Source organism: Chelmon rostratus, chromosome 17 (assembly GCF_017976325.1).
Source record: "Chelmon rostratus isolate fCheRos1 chromosome 17, fCheRos1.pri, whole genome shotgun sequence".
In the NCBI taxonomy this organism is placed as follows: domain Eukaryota; kingdom Metazoa; phylum Chordata; class Actinopteri; order Chaetodontiformes; family Chaetodontidae; genus Chelmon; species Chelmon rostratus.
Genome location: NC_055674.1, coordinates 3,787,130 through 3,808,044, shown reverse-complemented (window position 1 = coordinate 3,808,044; position 20,915 = coordinate 3,787,130). Strand labels below are relative to the sequence as shown.

The 20,915-nt window shown below is 43.9% G+C and overlaps 4 protein-coding genes across 5 annotated transcripts; 2 read left to right on the top strand and 2 right to left on the bottom strand.

Annotated features, from left to right (window-relative positions):
- The first annotated feature begins 309 nt into the window (after positions 1 to 309).
- Positions 310 to 3,112, top strand: LOC121620982. The gene is made up of 3 exons (XM_041957266.1): positions 310 to 741; positions 1,253 to 1,484; positions 1,573 to 3,112. Exons 1-3 carry the CDS (start codon positions 439 to 441, stop codon positions 2,280 to 2,282), a joined length of 1,245 nt encoding a protein of 414 aa, XP_041813200.1. The 5' UTR covers positions 310 to 438; the 3' UTR covers positions 2,283 to 3,112.
- On the bottom strand, positions 2,849 to 4,862 carry si:dkey-66i24.7. 2 transcript variants are annotated; one of them, XM_041957268.1, is made up of 2 exons: positions 4,426 to 4,550; positions 2,849 to 4,342 (listed from the first exon to the last, which is right to left on the bottom strand). In XM_041957268.1, exon 2 carries the CDS (start codon positions 4,287 to 4,289, stop codon positions 3,738 to 3,740), a length of 552 nt encoding a protein of 183 aa, XP_041813202.1. In that variant the 5' UTR covers positions 4,290 to 4,342; positions 4,426 to 4,550; the 3' UTR covers positions 2,849 to 3,737. The 2 variants fall into 2 exon arrangements, with proteins under 2 accessions (XP_041813202.1, XP_041813201.1); XM_041957267.1 differs by lacking the exon at positions 4,426 to 4,550 and adding an exon at positions 4,657 to 4,862 and having other exon boundaries at positions 2,909 to 4,342.
- A 305-nt stretch (positions 4,863 to 5,167) lies between these two features.
- Positions 5,168 to 12,712, top strand: armc5 (armadillo repeat containing 5). Its single transcript, XM_041957609.1, has 7 exons — positions 5,168 to 6,083; positions 6,178 to 6,208; positions 6,363 to 6,473; positions 7,102 to 7,996; positions 8,089 to 8,897; positions 9,380 to 9,512; positions 9,705 to 12,712. Exons 1-7 carry the CDS (start codon positions 5,691 to 5,693, stop codon positions 11,212 to 11,214), a joined length of 3,882 nt encoding a protein of 1,293 aa, XP_041813543.1. The 5' UTR covers positions 5,168 to 5,690; the 3' UTR covers positions 11,215 to 12,712.
- Positions 12,495 to 13,815, bottom strand: LOC121621218 (cytochrome c oxidase subunit 6A, mitochondrial). The gene is made up of 4 exons (XM_041957610.1): positions 13,670 to 13,815; positions 13,212 to 13,287; positions 12,854 to 12,996; positions 12,495 to 12,716 (listed from the first exon to the last, which is right to left on the bottom strand). Exons 2-4 carry the CDS (start codon positions 13,285 to 13,287, stop codon positions 12,627 to 12,629), a joined length of 309 nt encoding a protein of 102 aa, XP_041813544.1. The 5' UTR covers positions 13,670 to 13,815; the 3' UTR covers positions 12,495 to 12,626.
- Positions 13,816 to 20,915: the final 7,100 nt, after the last annotated feature.

Sequence of the window (20,915 nt, the reverse complement as noted above, 5' to 3'; positions counted from 1 at the left end):
AAATCATCAAAATTCATAATCAAATGAAACAAAGACATCCAGAGAAATCCTCACATGTTAGAGGTTTAAAGAAGAGCATGTTTGCAATTGTTGCTGAATAAATTAATATTTGTTGTCAGTCGACACATTCTATGTATTTATAAGGGCCACACACTTTAATCAACATTTTTTTTTTTTTTTTTTTACAATATACGACTTTGCAAATGTTGACGAAGTTGTGCCGATGTTCGTAAACACATTCAGCGAACTTTCCGACAGCCCGTGAAGGCAGCGTACTTTAGCTAGCAGAGCAGCTTTAGCATTTTGCTAACAACGATAACCGGCGACTCTTGTCTGCGCAGCGACAAATAACTCGAATAATTGCTCTGCACCGTGAAGAAAAATGACCCCTGGCTAATCGGAGTTTAAGCGAACATAAACCATCCATCCGCGTTGCAAATGGACGTCAGAGAGTATGTTTTATCGGCAGGCAGAGCTGTGCTGGACATGGTGGAGCGGGAGTGGCAGCCCCTCTCGGCCGGCGAGCTGGAGCAGCGGCTGGACCAGGCGGTGGAAGAGGTCCTGGAGGCTGAACTGATAGCAAAACTCAAAACTCAGCCTCCTGCTGCTCTGTATGTACAGTTACTGCAGAGTCAAGCTAATGTGCAGACCCAAGTTTTACCGACAGCATCCAGTTCCCCAGAGGAAGAGACGTCGGAGCCCCGCGATCCGCTGGAGACTGTCGACAGTGCTGCCGTGAAGGTATCACTGTCTCTAACAAATATGAGACAGTTGATGTTCTTTAATAAGTTTAGATTATTTTACTTATGTGCAGTGCACATAAAAACATCTGCGATAGACCTCAACCCCAAGGCCACAAATGTCACTTCACATATACTGCAGAATAAGTGAATGTGAGATTTTAAATACATAAATCATAATAACAAAAACTACAAAAATCTTCCCAAGGTTAGAACTGCAGGTACCCAGTATACGCATGGATAAAATGTTAACATTTTCTGCCTTCAGTGATTTCTAGCTGAACCTGAATCCAAAGTCTTTGAGATGAATTTGAGCTCTGTTGAACAGCAAGCAGCTTTTTTCCTGCTGTCAGACCTGTGGAATAAATTCTGTTGCAACCATGATAAATTAAGCAGAGTCATCATTTGTGACTATTTCCACTATCACATTCTGATCACCTGAAATACCTGTTGACTCTTCTGACTGACTGATGTTGACTGCATGATTTTCTTTCTTTCCCCCCTCATATTAGCACATTGCAGACCTGCTGCAAAGCTCCAAGTCCAGGGCCCGAATGGCCGGGCGGGCTCGTTTATCCCTGTCCCACACTGTCCTGCTGTCCCTAACGCTGCTCACTGAGCGTGTCAGCTACCGCTCTGTGTCCCGCCGCTTTCACCTGGAGAAAGGAAACATCCACAGAATCTTCTTTTCCTTCTGCGAGCGCGTCAACACGCTGGAGGAGACGCTAATCAGGTGGCCAGTCGGTGGGTTGATTTCAGTGTTGTTTGTGGGAGATTTGTTGGATGATGCATAAACGGGGGTTGAAAGTGATGTTTCCTCTCTGTTCTCCAGGTGCAGAGGCTGTAGAGGCCCTTTTCCCACTTTGTAGTCCAGAGAAGGAGAAGCAGGGTGTCCCTCGGGTCCTGGGAGTGTTGGGACACACGCGCATCCCTATCCGCCTGCCAATAGGCAAACATGATGTGGAGAGCACGGTGCCCGAGGTGAAGAGGATGAAGAAGGAGGCCCATCCTGACTCCTGGCTGAACCTTCAGCTCATATGTGACCCTAAGGGCCGGTTCCTACACTGCAGCATCAGTAAAGGATCAGATGTGGACAGAGGCAGCGCCCTGAGAGACAAACTCAAACAGCATCCTGAACTGATGCCCTCTGGCTCCTGCCTCGTGGCCGGAGCCGGCTATCCGCTCACTGCTCAGATTTTAACTCCATTCTCAGGGAGTCACGGACCAAGAGAGGAGCTCTTCAACAAGACGCTGGCAGAGCATTTTCACATCCTGGATCAAGCTGTTGCCAACCTGAGAGCCAGATTTCAAAGGCTCAGGTATCTGGATATTGGAAACTATGATCGAGCCCGGGCGGTTGTGCTGACTGCCTGTGCTTTGCACAATGTGCTGTTGGACATGGGACAAGTTGTTCAAGGAGTAGTTGAGAAAGAGGAAGCCACAAGCCAAGAGGGAGAGGGGGAGGCAGACGATGAGGGCGTACGCAGACGTGACGCCATCGCGGATCTGTTGTTTAAAAACTTTGAGTCTGGAAGCTCATGACGTGATGAGGCCTGTTGGAAAACCTGCTCACAGATTTAAATGAGCAGTTCTGTAATATAAAGGTTTATTTGAACAGAATATCTGCTGTTTGGGTCTCACTGCACACATATCACTCTCATTACTACTAACAGAAAACACATTAATGCAGCAGTATTACTGTGGTTTACTATTATGGGGATGACAAATGATGATATCTGCCAAAGTGTTTACATGTTTCCAGAACAGTTTCACCCTGTTTTGCAGTTCAGATATAGAAACTAAAAATGTAATGACCCTAAACAGACTTTAGGACTGATAAACATTTAATTAACTTTTTTTTTTCTGACATGGACCTAAGCGCCATTCTGAAATTAGACTTTCACAAAGGTTAATCATAAACATGCCAGTGTATTCCTAGTATCTCTCCCCATCAGAGTGGATGTACAGGTCACAGCCAATGAAACATGAGACAATTTGCCAAGTACAAATAAGCAAATAAATGTGCAATGAAATCAAGCGAATTAAATGTTTAATTGTTCAAATTTATTTTGAAAGTAATTACCAGAAGTGAGTATGCTACGATGTCTAGCTCGACACTCCTGTGAACATTACCAGATTATTCTCCAGACCAAGGAACCGTCTGTAAATACAGTTAATGACTGTTATCTGTAATTACCACACTAATAATGTGTTGTTTATAGATATTCATCTTGATTGTATTAAAACTCTTCGGTGTAAAAAAAACGCAGTGCCTCGCTGTGATCACTGGAGGGCAGTAAGCTTCATGACTCCAAGGTACACGTAATACCATATGAATATATCCGGTAAAACTTTCACAATAAAACAGTCAAAAGCGAAATTTCTAATCTGTTCACTGCCAAAAATGCAAATAGGGGTGAACAAAGGTAGTATTTATTGCAGAAATGTTTATTGGAACATATTATTTGGTTAAGTTGTTCAAACTGCCCGACACCACCTTAACAGTAAAAGCATTTGTTGTGTCTCTGAATACTGGTAGATACTCCTTAAGAATAGTATTTATCAGTATACATATATGTACTGTTTTCACTGAAAATGTCAAGTTTAAGTCTAACTATGACTTCTCCTCACAAATGATCATAATCATGTTAGCCTGTTTATCATTGTCTCATATTTAGGGCCCATGTAACACAGTTGCATAGGCTGTTGGCATTTGATATCATGATAGGTGCAGTGGTGGTAGGATGCCTGTATTAATCTTATTTATGAGTAATTTTGTTTGGTTTGGTTGGTTTTACTCTCCAACAACAGCCAACCATAATTCACCTGTCTGTGTCTCCTTTTTTTTTAACAGTAAAAATGTGCCAAAATGACCAATCTAAAAAACGTATATAAAAAACTCCAACTTCAACAGTTTTCCTCGTGCAGCATCATAAAAGTTTTTGGTAAGAGCAAACAACACATGGAAGTTCAGATCGACTTCCTGTCTCCTCAGGCCTAATGTCCATCTTTTGACGTCAGTGTGCTGTTTTTCTGAGCCAGGCTGGAGATTGCCTGAGCCAGGTTGTTAATGGCCTCTATCTTCCTCTCCTCCAGGGCTTTCTGCTGGGCCCACATGTTCATCTTCCTCTCTTGCAGCTCCATGTACAGCTGCAGGACATCCTGCGGAGGCCGGGCAGAGCAGGGAGCAGCTGTTGCAGGAGGTGTAGGGAGGATCGGGGTAAACCTCTTGCTGGCTATGGCCTTTCCCACCCTCGTCCCACTGAGCTTGGCCCTTCGCTGGGCTTCGATCTCCTCCCTGCTCTTACCCAGGACCTCGTGCATGGCCTTGAAGAACTCCCAGTGGACGCTGGCCACGCCGAGCCTCTTGGCCCTCTCACTATTTTTCCTGTATGTGGCCAGCATGTTTCTCCACTTGAGGTCACACTCGTATGCCTTCACGGTGACATCGGTGACCTCCGATTCCCTCAGCTTGGCGTTCACTTTCTCTGCCACCATCTCCCAGAGTTTCTTTTTCTTGCACACTGGTTGGTCAAAGGCCTGATCCATCTCAAGCCGAGTGTTGACGAGGTGCCATGTCGCCTGCAGTGTCCATATAAATTCTACAGAGGAAAACACAGGTGTCTTTGGTTGATATTACTAATATATCATCATGAATAATATGACCTTGCACTGAACCTCTTACCTGTTTTTAAAGTTTAGCAATTTTATTTGACACAGCTTGTCTTAATGAAACACCCTTTGAGGCTAAAAGATAACGGATGACATATAAATCTCATTAATACAACTAACGTTGTATGATTCGAGGTTTATGGCTAAAGCCATTACAGTCAGCAGTGACTGTGCACTCATCAGGCCCTCTTCGCTTCATGCGATGACTGGACGAGACCCGTTTAACTTAAGACTGTGTACTAACCTGCTTTGGTTTTATCGGTGTCCACACTGGACACGACCGTTTCCTTTCCTTCCACTTCAGTACTCTGTATCACAATTGTCTCGATTACCTCCATGCTGTTAAACCACTACCATTGCAGTAAAAGTTGTTTTTTTGTTTAAATAGCGCACTATTTATCGTGGAATTTAACAACCTCTCAGAGCCACCGATGCATTTTCTCGCATCGAGTAAAACGATGAGTATAACAACGTTACTTAGCAGCGCGGGAAGTGTAGTCCGTTTTGGTTGGTCTAAACGGGATGTTGCGTTTACTGGTATATCAATTGAACTACAATCCCTAAACGCTGTAAATTACTAAACGCAAGCTACCATTTTTCACTGTGACGGGGAATGTAGTTTTTTAAACGGAGGAAATTCACTAGGTGCTCTGAAAGGCAGCGCAGTTTGAACTACAAGTCCCAGTATATATCATAGCGACCCACCTCTTCACTCCCTGCTCCCTCCCTCAACCGCCCCTGTTTTGTTGTTTGGCTAAAGATGGCGTTAGCGGCTAACACAGGCGATTGCATTTTGTTTTACAAAAATTATTCGGCCAGTGGTAAAAAAAACATTGTTCAAATAGAGCTTTAATTAGTCATTTGTTGTGTAAAAATATGCTACATTGAGCAAATACACGTACATTACGCAGAATAACGTTTGTTCAGCCTTCTTACGATGTAGGCCTGTTTTTAGGGAGTGGACCGAAGCTGTTGGAACTCCATCTCCCGTCAGCGAGTGCGGCGTCAGGTGGTACAACTTTCCTATTTCATGGTATCTGTAGTTTTCTGACCAAGCCAGGTTGTTATTTTTTGCGGAAACTTTGAAAAACAACATGAAGAGCACATATTCACCAGTTAAGTAAACAAGCTAACCCTTTAAAGTGAAAGGACATGCTATTTAACTTCTTAGTATTTCACTGGAAGCGTCCAGTGATGTTCCGCAGTGTTTATATCTGTCTACACTGAGAGGAGGAAGATTAAGATAATTGAACCCGTAGCCTGTCACACAGAGGTGCAATGGCTGCATCACCTGTGCAAGGTGACTGGAAACAGTCTCGAGCACCCTCCAGAGAAGGGCATCCATCATCACCAGAGTCATCTTTGACGTGGTGCCTGGCTCACCTCTCCAAACCCGGATCAGGGGCTGAACATCATGGACATGGCAAGGCTGACTCAGGCAGTAGCAGAGAAATGGACAAGAGATCCAGAGTTTCTCAGTGGCGAGCCCTGTATGCTATCCGGACGCAGCACATCAAGGGTGACAAGGCTGGCATTGCCAGATTTAGAGCACAAGGTGGGCTCCGGCCCCTGCTGGACCTGCTCAAACACCCAGACTGCCCCAGGAAAACCCTGGATCTGGCTCTTAGCATTCTTGCAAACTGCTGCACTGAGCTGGAGACGCGTATTGAGGTGAGATAAAAGTTATAATAGGGAAGGCATTGACTGTTCTTTGTATTAAACCACCCATTAAACCTGCTCACGTTTTAAATGTCCTTCACTGTAGGTCCGCAAGCTTGATGGAATAAAGATTGTAGGTAAGTGGTGATTTACATTTTTTTATGAGAATTGAACCTTATATTGATGACTTTTTAAAGTTGGGTTTTGCTGTAATACAAATCCGTTGTGAAACATTGGTATTACTTAATGGCATTTAATCTTAAATAAAAAAAAAAATCTTGACTGTCTTAGTGGAGATCCTGAAGAGAAATGTGGCCCTGGAGACAGTCCAGAACCGAGCAGCCAGGGCTTTGGGAAACTTGGCCATGGATCAAGAGAGCTCTGCACTCATCCACTCTGCCGGTAAGCCTGAAATGTCACTGGGTCCCCCTGCATCAGCTTTAGCTCACAGTTTTCAGCATTTGAAATTGGATGCAGCTTGAATGCTACTTGAGGGGAAGTTACAGTGTAGTTTTGCAGTGACAGCATAATAATTTCTATAATGTTAATCACCTGTTTGAAAGAATAATCACATGAGGACTAATGGACAGGTCTACTATTATCTGCGGTTTGATATTTGTAAGTGCATACAGTATGTGCAGCAGCAGTAGACTAATGAGATTACTTTTTTTCAGAATTGGTTTTAATTATTATGTATCTTTGTTTTATGGACCAAACAGTAAGTCAAGAAAATAATCATCATATCAATTGATAATGAAAATAATTGTTGGTTGCAGCCCTACATTCAGCTATTCATTATTACCATTCATTATCAGTGGACAGAAGGAACACATGAACAGAAACATGCCAAGAGGTCTAAATGTTTTGTTGCATTTGCCTAAAATAGAAAATGTATTTGCACATTACAGAATTCAGAGAAACATGTTCGTGAATATGATTCCAGAAACTGTTAATATAATCTGTGAAATGTTTATTATTATTTTTTATTATTATTTAGATTAAAAACCATTCTTTTTTGTGTTTTTTACAGGTGGTGTCCCGCTTCTCCTCCTTTGTGTGTCTCTTTCTTCTGGCCCTTCCTCCCCCACCGCTGCTCCACCCAAAGACACCTGTCCTAAACTGGAGTGCGCTCAGTCGGCTGCTCGGGCTCTCCTCTACCTCTCAGATACACCCTCTAACCGCCTGTCCCTGCTCACCCAAGGCACCTTATCTGCTCTCGCCCCTCTCATCGCTCCAGAATATCCCCAGGGGCTGAGGCGGGCGGCGCTCAGGACCCTCCACGAGCTGACCCGGAGCTGCAGTGTTGAATGCGCCAGAGAGGCGTCCCGTTCTGGAGTCCTCGCTCAGCTCGGTGTCATGGCGTCGGGGGAGTCTGGGAAACCTTTTGAGGAGCTGGCACTGAAAACCCTGGCCAACATGTGCTCCCAAGGCTGCCTGCGCCCTCTGGTGGGGTCACTGGGAGTGATTCAGAAGTTCACTGATGAGGTCAAGAGGGACCCACTGAAGTCTGGAGTCTTCCTCAAAGCCTTGTGCTTGTGCTGCAAGGAGGCGGTCAACCGGGCCAAGGTGAAGGAGAGTGGCGGATTGGAGGTGCTGATTGGCTTTTTGGCTGCCCATCAGAGTCATCCTCTTTCCCGACTAGCAATCCTGGCCTGTGTTGACTTTGTTTTTGATGAATCTGCAATGGAGCAGTTGCAAGAGTTGGGGCTGGTCCCTCTGCTTGTTGCACGACTGGTCGAACTCACCAGAGGTGAGGAACAGTCTGCGGAGAAAATGGATGTGAGCCTCTCCTCCAGCATGTCTCCCGCTGAGCTCCTGCCATCATCATGCTTTGACTCTTTTGACTTTCCTCCTCCTGAGGGCTGCAAGAAGGAGGAAGCTGGAAAGGAGCAAGGTCTATGTTCATCAAGCTTTTTAAGTCTCAGGTATGGAAAAAGAAGATCACAGGTTTGTCTATTTCACTTTAGTATTATTACAGGATTCTCTTATATTGTGTTGTTTATTGTTTTCTATTCAGGTCCTGGTTGGTGTCTGAGGGATTGATCTCTTCAGAGGGGGATCTGCTGGATTCCTCTGGTGTTGAAGGGGAATGGGGGAGTCTTCAGATTCCACCGTCTTCATCCCCTCAAACCCCCTCCCCAAACCCTGATTCCCTTTCTTATCTTAAAAACCCTTCTCCATCCAACCCTACTTCTTCTTCTACCTCTAAAAAAGCAGCTCAGCCTTCCCCTCTGTCCTCTTCAGCCCAGCCTCCATTGTCATCCTCATGTAGAATCACTGATCCGCCTCCCTCTAGTCCTCAGCCTTCCAGTGGACTCACACCCCAAACCCAGCCCAGTTTCTCCATCGTCTCCTCTCCCACTAAAACAACCCAAACACCAGTCTCCCCGTCAAAGTTCTCATCCCCTCACAGAAGGAGGCAGCGTGCTCACCCAGCAGCTTGTTTGACTAAAGTCACTCTTGACACCCCTCCCTCTGCGCCCCGCCCGATGGCTTACCACCACCCCTACCACCCTGAACCCTGGACGCCCGAGTCGCCCATCCTGCTGCTGCTGTCACGCTTCTCCCACGCCACCGACCCAAGTGCTGCTCTGGTCACCTCAGGAGTCATGTCTGGCTTGCTCTACTACCTCACCCAGCACCAGGACCCCAGCAGCAGGTGCCTACGTATGCTTTGCCGTCTGAGCTGCAACCCAAACTGTTTGCAGGCGCTGGTCCGAACCGGCTCCGTTGCCCTGATTCGTCACCATCTCTGCCAGAAAGGTGGAGGATTGGAGGGAGAGAAGAGGCAGACGGACCGAGTGAAAGCCAAAGTTAAACAACTTGGTAAGATAAAGATCTCAGCGTGATCAGTGATCTGCAACACAGAAACTTTAGAATGGCTAAGAAGCATTATTTGACCCATAAACCTTGTAGAATATATGAATATTATAGTTGCTTGATGCCCTAAAAAAAGTTACATTCTCATTTTATTAATCTTGTATTGTTAATTGTATCTAGTATTTTTGTTTTTTAAATGTAAGGCAACATGAGGCCAGGGATACCTGTGGTACTAAAGCAGAGTCAGTAGTCTCCTATGACTGATTGAATGTAACTGAGAGCGAAGATGCTGCCTTTCATAATAAGACTAACATAAAATCTAATATAATTAATGTGGATTAGTCACATCTGGCTAATGCGCGCTAATATTAAGGTCAGTATTGGGTATCTGTACATCTGCCATGAGTTATACTCAAGTAAGCAAGCGTTTGGGTCATTTTTAATTTCATACAAAAGCAGTTTATAATTGTGACTGACTGTCTCTGCAGGTCTTGCTCTTCTTAATAATCTGCGTGTCCAGTGTGAGTCTGGATTTGGTTCTGGGGTTCTCGCCCATGTCATGCTGTCGGGCTCTGAGTCTGACAAGATGAACTGTGCTCTGTCGCTGCCATTAATCAGCAGGTGAGTAGTAGATCTGTCTGAGTCCGAGCTCATTAATCATGATAATCTGTATGTTGTGTGAAAACTTCCAGAGTTCTTTACGTACAATTTAGTGAAACCTTTTGTATTTGCCATGTACTCCATTACAAATATCAGAATTGTGACTGTAAGTGACGACGTATGAGCTTCACAGACTGTTTTGTTCTCCAACAGCAACAAGTCCCTGTTGAAGAAACTTCTTCTGGACAGCGGTGGACTTCTTCTGGCTCTACAGCCTCTCGTTTGCGATGACGATGATGTGGATGAAGACCACCCTGCGGAATGTGGGAAGTTGCTTTCTGACTGCTTTAATTCACCGCATTCAGGCCTGAGTTCTCAGCTCCACTCGCTGTACTTCTCTCTCCTGATTGGATGCCTGTCCACCCTGACAGGTGGCATCAGAATGGCGCTTGACAGAAAACATCTCAATCCAGCTGCAACATCGTCACTCAGTAAAAGTGACAAAGTTTCACCTCCTCCCTCGAAAAAGCCTCGCATGGCTGACATCTGTCCTTATGCAGTCTCAAACTTTGACCTCCTCTTGCTGCTGGATGACGGGACTCAGATCCCAGCCAACAGGGAGGCCGTGGCCGGGGTGGAGGGGACACACGGGGTCGGCTCTGAATACTTTTTGGCTCTGTTGAGGGGCGGGTTTGGAGAAGCTCAGGGTAATGCAGAAGAAGCCATCCGCATTAAAGATGTCAGCACAGGTATGCTGCTACCTGTGCTGCATTATCTGCATGGATGTCGCCTCAGCAAGGACACAGAAACGACGGGGGAAAGGGATGAAGGAGAGAGGACAGGACAGTGTCAGATTCTGGACACACTGGTCCTCGAAGGCCTGGGGCTCTGCCAAAAAGAGACGGAGGATCACTCAACGGAAGACCTGGCTTTCCAGAAAACAGCTTTAGGCGAGATGATGATTGGAGCGCGCAGGTTTTTGGTGACCGAGCTGCAGCGAGAGTTGGAGGATCTCTGTGTGGCGCTTCTCTTGTCCTGCTCCAACAAGGCTGTCAATCGGGCTGCATCAGCTCCCACAGAGGAGAACGCCGCGAAGGCTGCATCTGAAACGGACCGAGAAGGCCTGGAGTCTGCTGAGGAGAACCTGGCTAATCGGACATCTGAGTTAGAATTGACTGTTTTAGAGGTGCAAACGGAAACTTTACCAGGACAGACGAAGAAACCAAACAGTTTCTTACACCAGACGGGCATTAATAAAACCTCTTTTGCTGGAACAGTTCAAAAGACCAGCAGAGGACTCACAACTTCAGACCTTAAGACAATCAAAAGTGCCACTCCAGTTTCCAAATCAAGCTGTGCATCAGTGGTGGACAAATCACTTGACCAGGAAGATTTGAGGTTAAGACCAAAGAACTTGATGAAAAGTTCAGCACAGCTTCTGAAATCAGCAGCTCAGGACTCCCTTTCTTCCTCAGAGGCCCCTGCAGGAGGTGGGGCCCTGGCCGCTCTCCTCCCCCAGGTGTACTGGTTTTCCCAGCGGTACAGCTACCCAGCACTGGGTCGGGCCTGTCTGTCTTTGCTGCTGGGGTGCCAGGACTGTCCTCGGCCCTTCTTGTCCTCCTCCATCGCTGGGGATTGCCTTCGCAGACTTACCAGAGAGGCCGACTGTGCAGAGACTCTGAAACAGGATCTACTAAGTTTGGCCACAGTAGCTCTGAGCTGAGCAAGGAGGGAAATATTAAGGTGGAAATATTGGTGGCATGAATCCAGAGGGCACAGATTTTAGTGAGAGTCAACTTTGGAGCTTGTTGATAGCTTCTAGAAATTGTGTTAATTTTATCAAATGTCTGGAAAGTGCAGGTTCAAACCACACGATTACCTGAAAATCATGCTGTATGAATTTGTTCAGCACTAACAGAACTGACTGTTGATTTATTTTCGTAAACTGGAAGCAGAAATTTCTATTTAGTTTTGATGGAATCTGATTTAACTGTAGCCTGTCCCAGCATGATGTAATTATGTAATTGTGTTATAATTTACTGTTGTTGGATTTTTTTTTTTTTGAATTTGGTTTAAAAGAAAGTCTAAACAACTGTCCACAATGCATTTGCTAGATATCATTTAGCTGGAGCTACTGGAATTATAAGGGTTGGTCTGGGCGCCAGATTGTTTATTTTGTACATAGAGATGATATGGATTAGCATATATACAGTGTATAGATTCCAGCTGTCCCATATTAATTTATGCCACTGAATATATTGTTGGAACATCCCTTTGCTTGTGGTTTCTTGCGTGGAGAGTGGGTGTACAGAATGGCCACAGTAATTCTGCAGTGTGCTATGCTTTTCTTATTGTCAACCAATTACAGTACATGAAAGACAAAAACCAACAATGTGTTACTCCGTCTCTACTTTCCGATTTCCCTGTCTTGTGTGTCTCTCAGTCCAAAGCCCATTGATTTCTATTAGAAGGCAGAAATCTATAAAAATAGATCTTAGCTATATATACATAATGTTTTTCTTAAAAAAGGCCAAAGTATTACAGCTTGTTGTTATAGTTTTTAGGAAACATTATTCAAGCTGGAGTAAATACTGCATTTGTTGGGGACTATTTTCAGTGGCGGATTAATACATGCTTGGTGCTCTAGTGAGTATTTGGTGTAGCCGGTTGATAATGTGGGATTGAGACAAAATTAACAGTGTGGCTTATTTATGTCTTTTTGGACATCATTTGGCTGCTCAGATGAAATTTGTTAATAGATCAGTTCATTGTTGGTTTTGGTCTTTCAAGGGATTTGTTTGACAATAACAGTATAGAATACTTCCTTTTTTTAGTCTTTGAAAGACTTCATGTGCAGGATTTGAACATTTCCAGCTTTGGCGACTCTTGGTAGTTGCATATAAAGAGACACCATAAGAGATAGCAGCGCCTTCATCTTTGACCCTTGGTTGATTAAAATGAGAACTACTCTGAATTGAACAAAAGAAGCGACACTCGTTATAATACAGCACAAAGTGGTTTTATTCCTGTCTGGGCGCACCGCTTGATGGCAGCCTGGCTTGGCCCCTCGGTCAGTGTAATTAAGCCAAGTACACTGCTGACTGCAAGCACAGCTGAGGAATGAGAGTGATCCTCTCAGTGATGGGAGCTCTCAAAGCCATCGGGTAGAGCATTCGTATGAGGGTTGTGGAACAGAGTGTGGTTTCCGTCGCCCCAGGGAAATTTCTGGAAGGAGACATATTAATATAAAAGTAAAGTCAACACGGGGGAAAAACATTAATGTTCGTCTGATGTCATTTCTTTATCTTTATGGTTTCTGAATCCTGCTGAAAGGGTGGGAGTGCAGGCACTGTGAGACTCACCTTGGTGCGGATACGCAGGTGAGAATATGGCACAAATTCTGGCTGCTCGTGGTTGTGCGCCTGCATCTTTATGTAGGCGTTTGCCATGCAGACAGTAACACCAGGAAAAGCCAACACAATGGTCAGGATCTTCCAGGTCCTCGCTGTAAAAACAACCAGTGAAAGTACATGAATGAAGCTCTCGGTAGGGTTATGGGGAGGTTGGAGGGATTATATCAGATGTCTTTGGTTAATGTTCAACACAAAGCTCCAACTATACGTGACTCAGAGGTGCAGCGGTAGGCAGAAGCTCTGAATGTGGAGGCTTTGATGCATTTTTGTTGTATTTGGTTGAGAGTTACAGTAAAGACACACTGACCTCCTCCCTCATGGCTTGAATGTGACGCAGCAGCAAACACTCGACGAGCGGCCAAGGCAGCTGAAGACAGAGACATCTGCAGAGGTGGAGAGGGAGAAAAGACCGACAAACGTTTGCAGCATATTTTTGTTTTATGCACCAAAAAAAACCTAAAAAAAAATAGAATGACTGAAGTTTATTATATTTATTTCAATATCAAGAAAGCCTTCACAAGCTTTACACTGGATCAAAACACAACAGAGAAATGTTGGAATAATGACAAAAAACCCAAAGAGGAGCCATTTAAACACATATACTTCCCATAAATAAAGTAGTTTGCAGAGGATATGCTCCCCTGCAAACAACTAATATACCAAAACAACATGCAGTTGAGGCTGGGCCTACAAGTGTTGCTGTGTATCAAGAGTGGTGGTAACCCTACAGTAAGTAAAATAGAAGAAAATCAGGTAAAAACTTACTGTTCTTCAGGCAGACACTCTTCAAAATACTTGATTGTTACTCTCTTATATTTCTGGCGAACCTCTTGCTCATTTAATTCCCTTCTTCTTCCTGCTTGTTTGTCCTTCAGTCTGTCCTGACCTGAACTCACTGTGTCAGGCTCCTCCCCATTTCAATCTGTTGCTGAGCCAAGAAACGTAGTTTATATTCGGGCAAGGCGGGCTGATATGTGACAGAGAGGCTGGGGGGGGGGGGGGGGGGGGGGGGGCTGTAGGTGCGTCTGAGGACATGCAGACTAGACTTCAGAGACTGAAATAAGGGCAGAGGGCTGATTAATCCTCATTAATGGCTCATATTATTTGAGAAGGCATCAGGTTTTTGACAGTCGCTGTGTTAGCTTTCATTTTTGGTTTCAGTCTTAACAGCCAGTCAGTCCTTACAGTTGTTCCCTGAAAGCACCTGTGGCTCGGCTGTGTGTCACAGGTGCAGAATAATTTTGTAAATCCTTTTTGATATTGCACTGAGATTAGATCAGCACTGACCTCCTGTAGTGAAATCTTTAAGCCACTGAGGCAAATATTATTACTTCTCAGGTTAAATCCTGCTGGATTTACATATCCTGTCAAGATTTAGTTACATAAAAGTCGTATTTTTAATTGTAAATAACACTATTAAGGCCTCTTGGCTCTCTTGAAGCTTTGCCTGTTTACACATATATTAACATCAGTCAAATTTCCACAGAAATGTGTTGTTTTAACAGGAAAAGTTTCACCGAAGATGAAGGTATTTCATTCTAACATAATACATGCAAATATATTGAGTAAAATAACACAGCATTGAGCAGATCATATTGTTTTCTTACAGCAGCCTGTTATACTGCTGCCCCGACTCATAATGACTGAATTATGTGCACATTTCTATTCCTAGATGTGAATAAACAACACAAATTCCATCGTTTCAGGGACGTGGGCTTTCATTTGCCCATCCAGTGAACAGGAAAAGCTTGCAAAGCATGTGTAGAAAACATGAAATTTCACAAGGTTGAGGTGCTTTATGGGCCAAGTCCCATCATGACTGATGTTTGTTGTTTCAGCTAATTCCAGTCTTTTAATTACTTCACAGTTAGTTTGGTTGACAGCGTTGGCTCGATGTCTTTGGTAATCAGAATTCAGAATTGTGACCTTATGTTAAAAAATAACATGCAAGAGCGACTGTATAGTTATATACATATATTATAAATAAAAGAAAACGTCCATTTCTTTTACCTTAAGACAGACTGTCCACCAGGTGGGGTAGTGTTGCCATCAGTGTTGCTCTCTGTCTGTAAACACTCCTGTAGACTTCCGCCCTTTGTTGAGTTACACCAGCTCACTTCTGCAGTAGGTTTCCTTCCTCTTGGTCAGACTTTACTAGTTTGCACTGCTGAAGTGACTCTGTGTAACCTTTAGAATAAAGGTTGTGCCGTGCATTTGGATTTTAGCTGCGTTACCTGCACAGAGCTTCTATAATTTGAAAGAGCAAAGTCCATTTTACAACTTTAAAATGTAAAATAATATAATATGATAGTACATGCTGCATTTATGGTTTAGACAAAAAAGGTTTTCATATTCTTTTCTAAGTATTCACAAAAAGGCATTGTCTGCAAAGCTTGAATGAGGTACTTTTGTGCAGTATTCTCCCATCTGTTCAGTGTTAATTCTTGATTTGCGCACTATTAGTAATGACTTTGTCGTCTCTGTCTGGGCAGCTTCAGGCTGCAGTGCAAACAGCAGCCAGAGCCAGCAGTGATGTCAGCCAGTCATGCAAGCAGCCAGTCTGAACGTCTAGCACTAGTGTTTTTGTGGGCAGAGGTTAAACACCCTCTCAGTTTGAAGACTCCGTGCACAGACACGTCCAACATTTGCATGTTGTGCAGGTGTGCTGCTGGAGATGAAAACCTCCAGGCCCTCCAACCGACAAACAGGCTAATAAGACTGTTTCCGTTGTTTTGGAAAACAAGCATTTGTACAGATATTCATGGTCCCAGAGGATGAATCCTGATGAATTTGGTGATCTGCTGACTTTTACTCCACCATGAGGTTGACATTTTTGTTTTTAAGTGATATATCTCCATTGTTTATTCATTTGGCAGACATGCTTCAAGCAAATAACTAAAATTGCCCTAAAATTTGGGGCACTCATTCATGCTCTCCAGGTGATGAATCTTAAAGCACCATCAGGTCAAAGTTCGCCGGTTTATGATCAAACATCTGCAAAACTACTGACAGCTTCGGCCCCAGCTGCCCTTGATGAAGTGAATCACATGTTAGCATGCTAACACATGATACACCGAGATGGTGAACATGGCAAACATTACACTTACTAAACATCAGCAAGTTAGCAGTCATTGCTACCATGTTAGCATGTTTAGCTCAAAGCACCGCCGTGCAAGTGCAGCCTCACAGAGCTGCCAGCATACACACTTGTTGTTATTGTCATATTTCATTTTAGCAGTGAGTTTGCCCTTTCTTGGTTTGCCTTTCACTTATAGTTAAATTCAGACTGACGGCAGTTTTCCTTCGTTTTTATAGCATCCATCCTCATAACGTTAGCAGGGCTGACAGCTTCCTCCTGAGCTGACTGTCTCCAGTATTCACCACAGCGGCTTTGTTGCTGCCGGGATGATGGACCGCCACATCCAGAATGACCCGATTCAACAGGTTTTCTGCCTGAAGTACAGCACAGTACTTTTAAAGTACAGCATTTCCATCAGTGGTTGTGGAGTTTATAGATGCACGGCAGCCGGAGGAAACACTGTAGACTCAACAGAGCAAAGTGCACGGGGCAGACATGCACAGAATGATGCGTAAATAACACAAAAAGGTCAACTAAGACTTCCAGCACCATAAAGCAAACACAAATGTAGATTCTATAGTCTCCGAAAGTATCACACGCTATTTTCCTCACTGTTTGACCATCTTATAATCACTCATTCAGTTTATTAATATACAGCAGAAGGGGTTTAAGTATGGATAAACTGTGTTTTGCAAATAAAAATGGTGTGTAAACTGAGCTCAGCCTCCACAACACCCCTGAACACCCACACACCCCTGTCTGCGCATACTTCCTGCCAAGAGAAAGACAACTGCGGATTGTGTGCGATGCAGTAAGTGTGTGTGATGTTGGACAGAGGTGAAAACAGCCTGTGCCAGTTGTAACAGTCTGTCCCGTCGTTCCCTTGTAAATCTATGCGGCTGTCTGTTTTCTGGGCGCTGAGCTACCATAGGCCTGCGTTCACCTCAGAGCAGCTCACATCGAAGCTATATATTGACTTTATACCGTCTCTGGACGGAGATCTTTTTTTCTGCTCTCCATGCAGACAATTTCAGAGTGTTTTTAGTTTTGAGAATACAAACCAGGCTGAGAAACATACAAATATTTTAATGCATTGCACTTAAACCATGGCTTTAAATGACCAGAAGGATGCTGCTGTCTAATTCTTGTTACTGCAATGTCGTACTGTACGGAAAATATATATAATGTAAAGTATCTCTGGAGACTTTCTGACCTGCAGAGTCAGAATCCAGCAACTATATTGCCCCAGACTGAGAAAGCAGCAGATTTGGAGAGATGTGAAGGCCGACGTTACTGTACAGTGGAAACTTCCATACACTGTCCACCACATCAGCAGGTTGGAGCGGGTGGAAAGAGAGTTCAGTGTCTTTTGTCTGCAGTGTGGATGTTTACTTACAGTCTGACACGGCAAGAAAGCCAGACACTTAAGTTCCTCTGACAAGTTTTATATGAGCTATTTTTTAATTTTCAAGTCGGTGGAAATGCACATTGTCGCTGACTGGCTGCTGGTGCCCGTGCATTAAAGTTGGCTGTTAGTGGAAGCCAGTTTAAAAACACACAGATCACGGAGTTTTATAGCATCTTTCAGCTCATTGTTTCGATTTTCCGGCTCACAATTTTACTGTTTTGCTTCACTTTTGTTGTTCTTAACATCGTTTTCGGTGTTGACAGGCCGCTAATTTAAGCACATCTGCCCAGCACCAGACAGCAGACAGACATAATTAGCAACTAGCAAATAAAACGCTACGTACTGGAGCAGATGACAGCTAAGGAACCGGATATTTCACTCAGGAACTGGTCGAGACTGAATTTAAAAAACAACAAGGCTGCTAACACTATAGGCCAAAGCCATAGATATGACTTATTCCCCTCACTTGTCTTCCAGAAAGTATTAAAAACACATACAAGAGCCATTTGACATGAGCTCTAAACACGCTCTGACCTAACCTGCTCAGCCAGATGCAGGTTCAGCTGGATGAAGAGTGTGCCAGCATCATCACTCTGTAGGTCTTTGTGCTCTTCCCCTAATGTGTACACGCTACATGGAGCTGAACGCTAATATTAAGCCCCCTGGAGGTGGCCCACAGTGTCTTACAAGCTGGAGGAAGGAGAGCGTGAAACCGCTAATAAACACCACTGTTCCAGCACCAAGGCCGAGAACGAACAACTTGTCAGAAAATTCAAGAAAAAGGTTATTTTTGAGTTCCTTTCTCCAGAGTGAAGGGGATCATTTTAGCAGCGTGCAGATGTTTATTGTACCAGGGCGACGCTGCTCATTTCACCAATGGAAGTGTTCAAGTTTCACTTGAGATAATGCAGCTGTACAACCTCCTGATGAAGCTGCCTGTTACAGACTTAAGCCATTTTGCGTTCTTTGCATGCATTTGTGATTATTTGTATTTACACCTCCGACCAAGTGGAGCAGCTGTATTTTGACATAATTAATAGACTTAGTTAGTGTAATCAGGTGCAGGTGCTGCTGCTTTGTTAGAGAGGCATGCACTCGGTTTGTGCCAGTATCTCTGGCTTTGTTCTTTCTGTGAAACATTTTGGTTTATTCTAAGAGAGAAGGAAACAATGGGCGACACCACAGCAGCAACTGGTGAGCTGACTTCTGTTATGGGAAGCAGGCATCATATCTAAATCTTACAGAATAGCAGCTCCGCCTTTTCAGTGCAGCAAATAGACAAAAATCCACTTCAGCATAAACTGACAGCTTGGCTCAATGCTAACACTTTACCTGTACAATGGGCATGTGTATACTGACATAGTTTTTCCAATATTTCTCATAAATGTAAATGAGCATTTAGTTGCTTTAGGAGCTAAAAGGGAAGCAGACATACTGCTCACCTTCCTTGATGTCTTATGCACAACTCATTTTCCTCATAGTCTTATGTTTGCAGATTTGAACTAAATTATGGAAAGAATTACACAAAATACAATTTAATACTCTGCAATTCTAGCATGTAGTGCCGCTATACTGACGCCAACTTTCATGTGAATATATTTGTTTTCTGAAATTACAGTGTAGACGGGGACGGCGGTCAGGAGAACCGCAATCTTAAGTGGCAAAGCCTCCACTTCCCACTAAAGATGTAAAGAATGTAGCATCTTTAATGGGAATCAACTGGTCTGCTTTATGAAGCTATGTGAAGTTATTTCTATAATTTCAGCCACCAACTGTGTAGGTCAAGATCCAAATCTCCTGACTTAAGAGATTTTTCTCCTCTTTCTTCCTTACAGGACACATAAGGTCAGTGCACGAACACACACAGAATGTAATTTGTATGTATATATTGGGGCACACAGTGTTTCTAATATGACAGACCACAGTGAAACTGCCATCCAGATGTGTCTCCGCAGACACTACACCGCCTGTTCTCATACTGTTCTCCGAGTAAATGAGCCAACGCAGTCTGCACCACCTCTAGTGGTAACAATCAGGTCCTTTTTTCAAAGCTTTGACATCTCGTCCTGAAAAATCGACACTGCCCTTACGGATCTGATTGTTTTTCTGAATAGGGGCCTCTCAAATGCAGACAGATAAATGTTTAGAGGTGAATCATGGGTGAAGGAGTCGTGAGTCAGACGTGGTTTATGTTATTGTCTTACGCTCAGTACCACCAGGGAAGACGATGTGGTGGTCTGCACATGTGACTTCAGTTTTCCTCAGGTGGCAGAAAAACAACTGGCCTCTTTCAAAGCATAACCAACATATGCAGTTAACCAGTCACAGAGACATAAACTTAAACATTACATTAAAAAATGGCTGTTGCACAGGGGACCTCCCACACTATAGGATGTGAGGATGACCCTGGAGCTTGGTGATGGTACCACCATGGGTGAATGCTTGTTGTACACAGTTTCAACAGACTGTAGTCACACACTGTGTTGCCCTAAAGAGCCGGATGACAGCTGACAGCCTGTTTTGGGTGAGATTACAATGCTCTTCTGTAGAAAGCCATGGAAACGCCATGAAAATTCAGTTTTAATTGAGGTGGCAGCTGTGTGTGCTACTTCCACAAGTGTATAGTATGTGTGTGTATTATTGCATGTTTTTCACTAAATTGTAAACACCCAACAGATACACACACACAAAGCTGTAATGTTTAGTTTGCAATTTCACCAGGATATTTACGCGACCTAAACGGATTCTGCTTGCTTGCTCTCATTATTTGCCCCTTCTTGTTTTAGGAGCTGTAATATTTACTCTATTAACAAAACCAGAGAAACACAGGTGTGTTGTTAACAGTCTTTGACACACGTCAGCCTGTTCGGAGGAGGGAGTTCAACCCATCTGTAAAGAAAATACAATATAATTTTTGTTTTCATATTAATTTTGCGCAAGGTTATTATTGGGTGTATTTGCTTTATGAGTTTGCCTGTGAGGCTGTTAACTTTTGGTGATAATTTAATGTGTGTGTGAGAGAGAGATCAGGATGTCATCTTGCTTTATAGAGCTGCTAACTCTCGTTAATGGTGTTTTTCCATCCTGACAAGAATGTACTGTAATTAGGAGAAAACACTGCTGTGTGTGTCTGAAGAACTTCTACTGGGGAGTTGTGGAAAGCCTCCTAGCAGGAGGCATCAGCACCTGGTCTGGGAACTGCTCTGCTACATCAGAGACCTAAAGAGAGTGGTGCGCTCAGCAGACCATCAGCTCGACACACCACACGGTGTAGAACCAGAGCTTGTAATATTAGGAAGCATCCTCACCACCCCAACAACAGACGTCCAGCTACTGCACTCAGGCAAACGCCTCCATAACCACCAGCCCAGAACAGAGAGATTAAGACAAAGCCCCCCCCCCCAAAATGCTGAACTCTGTCGACTGTGTGCATCCTTCGCTCTGCCTGGACACATTGTGCTTGTGATGTACAGTTTCCTTTTCTTATACATTCATAAGCTTTATCCTTTTTACAATCCTTATCA